The sequence below is a fragment of the Columba livia genome, chromosome 2 (assembly GCF_036013475.1).
Source record: "Columba livia isolate bColLiv1 breed racing homer chromosome 2, bColLiv1.pat.W.v2, whole genome shotgun sequence".
Classification (NCBI taxonomy): domain Eukaryota; kingdom Metazoa; phylum Chordata; class Aves; order Columbiformes; family Columbidae; genus Columba; species Columba livia.
The window spans coordinates 125,899,524-125,905,553 of record NC_088603.1 but is presented as its reverse complement, the minus strand read 5'-3'; the positions used below and the strand labels follow the sequence as shown (position 1 = coordinate 125,905,553).

Genomic DNA, 6,030 nt, shown 5'->3' with positions numbered 1-6,030 from the left:
GCTGGGGGGCGGACGCGTGTCCCGCGGGCGGTGGGGCAGGGGCGCTGCCCGTTCATCGCCGGCTCGGGCGCGGCTGTGCCTGCCCGGAGCAGCCTCCTCTGCGGCGCGGCACTTGCCAGCGCTGGAAGAGCCCCGAGCGTGGCCGGGGGAGGGGAGAGTTTCCCGGGACTACTGCGGAGACCCCGCAGCGACTAACGGGACCGCGTGGTGTGGGCGGCGGCTGCTGCACCGCCGCTGGCTTTGCGAGCGGCGGCGGCTGTGCCCTGGTAAAGCGTGCGGGGAAGGGCAGCGAGCCGCCGCGGGTCCGAGGCAGGAGGGGATGGTGTGGGACCGGCGGGGCCGGGCTGCAGGGGTACCAGCCTTCTCGGGAGAAGTTCCCTCCGCTGAGTCCGTGTGCAAGGCTGGTTTAGGAGGGATTTCCCATTTTAAAAGCTTTACTAGATAAACTAAGTTTCAACGGTGATGAGCGGAGCAGGGGGATGTCAAAATGAATAACTTGTGCAGTTTGAGAGAGGGAAGGAACCCAAACCTTCAAGGGGTGTTCAGATCTGCTCGCGTTAAAATAAACTTGTCTGGATCTCGTGGGTTTCAAAACGAGGGTCTGTGCTGTGTCTCCATGCAGGATCGGGTGTACTTTACGTTATTTTACAGTACCGTGTGCACTTGAGCAGTAAGCTCAAGTTCTGGTGGTGACTGTCCACAGAAAAAGAAATAACGAATGGAACTAAGGGGCCGTGTCCCCCCAGTCCCGCCCTCCCCGCCCAGGTTCTGTCCGAACTGCAACTCCCGACGTGCAGCGCGGGGCGGCCGCCGGCAGCCAATCGTGCCTCGTCAGGAGCAAAGCGCGCTGTGAATGGCGGAGAGGCGCGGGCGGGTCCGCACCAATCGGGATGCGGGATGGTGGGAGGTGCTGGGGTCAGAGCGGGCCCTGGCGGGTTGTGTGTATGTGTGCGGCGGGCGCTGCCGCCGGCCTCCCCGCTCCCGGCCTCCCCGCTCCCTCCGCAGCCGCGCCGCCCCCGCGGGCGATGGGGGCGCGGGGCTGAGCTGCCCGGGCGGGTTCTTCTTGTGCGACGGTACGGGGCCGGGAAAGGGAACTGGCCGCGGTGGGGGGGCGGGAGCGGGGGCCGCTGGGGAAGGGCGGGGTGGCCGTGCGGCGGGGGCCATGGCGGGGCGGCCGAGGTCTCTCCTACCTTCCCTGACCGCGTCCAGGAGCTCACACCGGCCGGTTGCTGGCGTATCGTGCGTCCACCGAGCAAGGGGGCGTGGAGCCGAGTGCTGGGGCCTTGTCTCAGCCGGCCTGTCGGCTCCGCCGCTGGCTTGGAGAGCGCTCAGCGAGACGCGGGAGGTGCGAAGCTGTGGCGGTGCCTCTCACGGGCCTCCCCGGCGAGGACACAGAGCAGAAACGGAGACGGACAACGGAGGTCTGCGGTGCCTTTGTTAAGCTTTGATCTCAGAGATGCGAGGAGGAGAAAAGAGCAGGCGCCTGACTGACATATCTGCTAGGCCTTCAAATTCTGCATAACTTCTCAAAACTTTTAAAACAGCTTATTTTATTTTATTTTTTTTTTCATAAAAAATGCTGGGGGCTCCTAGATTTCATGATTAGCTGTTGTAGATGATGGAGGAGGTAAAGACTTCAGTTGTCTCCTCAGTTGTGGCTGAGGAGTGAGGGAAAACGGCCTAGGGAGGACATGAGTGTGGCTTATAGGACAGGAGGGGGTTAAAGTTTGTCTTCATGCTCTTTCAGGAGATTGAAGGGAAAAATGCAAAAGGTGATCAGGTTGGAGAGAGTTGTAGGAATGATCTGGTGCTCAGGACAGAACTGGAAGTCAGAAACTTTGACTTACAGCTGATTTTTAAGTTTTGAATAAGTTCCTTTGCCAACTGTGAAAAGTAGTTCGTAACACTTTATCAGTGGTTTTAGGGTTTTTTTTTTAGTTGTCTGCATTGTTTATTGGCTGGGCTGCTATATATCCCAGTTGATCTCTTTTGGACCTGTGATAATAAAAACAATAGCCTGGAGACTAATCCATGGCATGTACTTTTCACATTAGCACTCTTTTCTGAAGGAAGGACCAGTGATGTAGACATTAACAGCGTTTTTTCTATGTGAAAAATGTCAGAAATTATCATAAGCAAAATGCATATTCATGGTTAGGGTTTTTTTTTATGAGTACAATTAATTTGTGTTGCTGAAAGGCCTGTCTTCAGTGAGAAAACAATATAACATAGCTTTTTCTCTGAGTAAACTTACGTTTTTGTTGCCTATTAAGTAGTTATTCTTTATTAAACAACTCTGGAATCTGATACTCTCAAGCTAACACGTGTCCTTTGAAATTGATATGGTGGCTTGGACTTCGGTTGGAGCAAGGCCTGACCTGCTTGCTTTCTTTTTATTGTGTGGGTACTAGTGAGAAGAAAAAACCCAAACCCACCCTCTAAAACTCTTGTTGCCTTAGAATGAGTATGGCATTAGTTATTTGGTATACAGACCCAGGTTAAAATTTAATGTTCACTGTTCTAGATGCAGTATTAATCTTTTGCTGGCTTTTCTTGCTCGTTTTTGTGTAAAATTTGATTATTGCTAAAGGTACTCTGAAATGCATATTTTGACTTTACATGTTTATACAGAAGGATGTTTTTGGACTTCTAGGGTGCCTTATTGTGAAGTTTCTTGGAAGTATTTGTCAGTAGTATAAAAAAAACACAAAACAAATACACCCCTGTAAGGCTGACTAGTCTGAGACTATATGTAGGAAAGATAGCACAATACTATTAACCAAACCTACCTGTTCTCTGCATAGAAAGTTAGGTTTCCAGCTTACAAATTTCAAGATCCACATCCTTACCAATTCCATCCACATTCTATGAATTCTAGTCCTTGTTTTTTTTTATACTTTTATGCTTATAACAAATCAGTGCCTTTGTGGTTGTATTTTACAGTATTAGTGATAGAGATTTTTTTTGTTTAAGCAGGTGTTTTGTGTGCATGGTGCAGAAAAAATGAATTCTACTATGAGTGAGGAGCCTGATGCACTATCTGTAGTTAACCAACTCCGAGATCTAGCAGCTGACCCACTGAACAGACGGGCCATTGTTCAGGATCAAGGATGCCTACCAGGTCTCATTCTGTTTTTGGACCATCCCAACCCTCCAGTTGTTCATTCAGCTTTACTAGTAAGTGTTCTGCAGATAAATTTGTATGTCAGTAGGACATTTTGTAACTGTTAATATGTCTTAAAACAGGTAAAAATTTAAAAAATAAAATGTGGTTTTATGTTATGTTGATATTAATTGTATGTGGGGTTTTTTGAAAATATGTATTTCAAAAATTCTTTAGCAATGACACATTATTGCAGGGGAGTTTATGGGATTATTTTAAGAGATTCATTTACTTTGCACTTTTTTCCTAATACAGCTATTTCACTTTTTGTGTGGAGGGAGGTAAGCATCCTTAAATCTGTTTCTTAAGATGAAGTAATGGAGCTTGGTAAATACGCACAGTGATTTGGCATTCATATTGGAAAAAAAAAAAATTACATTAGAAGTGATCTCCAGAGGTCATGTATTCCAATCCCATACTCAAATGAAGGGTCCTCAGATCACGACTCAGGGTTGTGTCCTCTTGAGTCTTGAACACCTTGAAGGATGGAGATTCTATAACCTGTCACCCTGTTCCAGAATTTGACCACCCAGATGGTATTAAAACAAACAAAACCAATGCCAGAACCCCAGAAAACAACCCAAAATCTGTCAATAGCTAATACAACTTGTTACAACTTCTGTCTCTTTCTTCTTGTTCTTAATCATAAACACTGAAGTCCCGATTTCTCATCCTGAATCTAAATAGTAACTTTTAAAAGTGTATTTCTTGCTTAGAAACAGGACAAAAGTCAATATTTTGTTAAAAGTCTAATTCAGTTCTTCTAATAAGCTTTGAAGTTACTAAAATTTATGTGGTACTCTTCTGTTTATGTGTAATTATTGAATTCGGAAACAATGTGAAACTAAAGAATAGCTCTGGCTTTTACATGCAACTAAACATTATTCTTTATACTATCAAGACCTATCTGTACCATAACTCTGTATTTATTATTTGTTTTACTTTCACAGTGGATATCAGTGGACTTGGAATTACTTCAGTGTCTCTGATACTCTTCTGGGTTCAGGGAATGAGGTCACATAATCCAGGAGACTTGTGTCCTGCTCATTTTTTCTCAGACTAGCTTTGCCATAGCATTTGCCTGACTATAATGTTCTTCACTGGGAGAACTTTAGGTTGAGGTTACAGTTTTTGGGAATATGTTGCATTGATTTTCTTTCCAGTGCAGTTACGTTAGGTTTTGGTCTTGAAAGAGGATCTTGTTTGGATGTCTCACTCTCTTTTTTGTTCCTTTGCGCTGCATATGCTCATTGCCTGCACAAGATACTGTAATCAGTGTGTGATCATGTTATAAAAATTACCTCTACATAAAAAGGATTGACTTTGTCAGACTGGTGAGGGCTAATCCAGTTTGCAGTGTGGTTTCACAGCCCCAGATATTATTCAAGTTGTGTTGTAAGGACATCTTGTTGGGCAGGAAGGGGAAACAGCTGTGTTTTTCCATGTGGTGATAACCTGCAGTTAGAGTAGCTTAGAAATAAAGATTTAGAGGAGACCATGCTATATCCCAGGACCCTGGCTACGGTCAGAAATGGATCAGTTTTCTGTGAAAACATGTTTTAGGCTGCTACTCAGACTCATATGTTAATTAGTTTTTGAACTTCTTAGGTTCTGTAGCTTTTAATATCTTTGCTGATAACTTTATTTTTTTATATTCTTCCGTTCATAAAGGTCTTTTTGCTTTGTTTTTGGTTTGTGTTTTTTGTTTTGTTTTGTTTTGTTTTTTAGCCATCCCATTAGTCAAAAAGAAGTTCCATTTGAATGGAAATAATTAAATATAATTATTTGCCACTGAGTTCATACCTAACAAAAGGATATACAGTACTGACTTGAAATTTCTTACTGTATTATTCTGTGATTCCCATAGCTGGAAATATAAATAATCTGTATGACTCATAATAGTTCCCTTTTTAACTTTTTTGATATGTTGTAGAATGTGTCATAGAGGGTGTTTTCCTCCCCATGTGCTCTTTCAGTTCTTTCTTCTGTGTGATCAAGAAGTGGTATGTATTTGTATAGTATTCTCTAGGTTTGGTTCCAGGAATTCTTTATGGTACACTTCAAATGCTAAAAGTTTTGAATGCTTTAAATATAACATCAGAAGTAACACAGGCAATACTACTACTTTTTTTCCCTCTCTTAAATTTGGACTAAAGTTTTCAAAAATTGGACTCTGAAGTTAAGAAGCTATATTAACATTTCACTTATAAAACATCAAAGGTGTCTTTTGTTATTAAGATTGACAACAGTGTATGTTTATATCCAAGTATGGAGATAGTCCTGTTGATTATAATGAAATTACTTGAGAACTTAGTGTTTTGCTGAACAGAGGCTGAGCCAAAGTCTATAATAGAAATCTTCTTTATGCCTTCAGTAGACACTGATTTAACAAACATCAGTGATCTCACTTCTTTGAAGATGCAGACTTTTGCATCTCCTATGGGGGAAATAATGCTTCTTAGTGTTAAAAAGTCTGGTCACTTAAGTTGTTCTGATAACTTTGTCTTTGGTCTTAATTGAGTAGAAGTTACATTTGTGTGTAAAAAATATGCAACAGGTGGAAAAGAGACTGTCTACGTATTGACTCAAATAATTAGCCTTTAAGAGAGTGGGTTTTTTCTTTGTCCAGCAACGTTACATCCTTGCTAAATTGCCTGAACCAGAGACCAGTAAAAATGGGAAACTTCCACCAGTAAGGATACATGTCTAAATACGGAAGTTAGTAGTTCAGAGCTATTTAGTTATTTCCCCGTAGTTGGAAAGTAAGAAAATAAATACATACACAACATTTGTAAACTGCAATTATTGATACTGATCCACATTAGGAAATAGCAAAACTCACATTTAGAGTTTCTATCATGCCAGAC

At 43.0% G+C, this 6,030-nt stretch overlaps 1 protein-coding gene across 2 annotated transcripts in view; it reads left to right on the top strand.

Annotated features, from left to right (window-relative positions):
• Window positions 1–883: 883 nt before the first annotated feature.
• The window catches only part of ARMC1 (armadillo repeat containing 1), a 31,958-nt gene continuing 26,811 nt past the window's right edge, over window positions 884–6,030 (top strand). The window contains exons 1-2 of one of the 2 annotated variants that reach the window (XM_065053675.1): window positions 884–1,073; window positions 2,977–3,177. In XM_065053675.1, the coding sequence (XP_064909747.1) occupies window positions 3,004–3,177 (174 nt within the window). In that variant the 5' untranslated portion in view covers window positions 884–1,073; window positions 2,977–3,003. Of the gene's footprint in view, window positions 1,074–1,134; window positions 1,422–2,976; window positions 3,178–6,030 lie in introns of those variants that run through there. The other variant, XM_065053677.1, reaches the window with a different exon arrangement.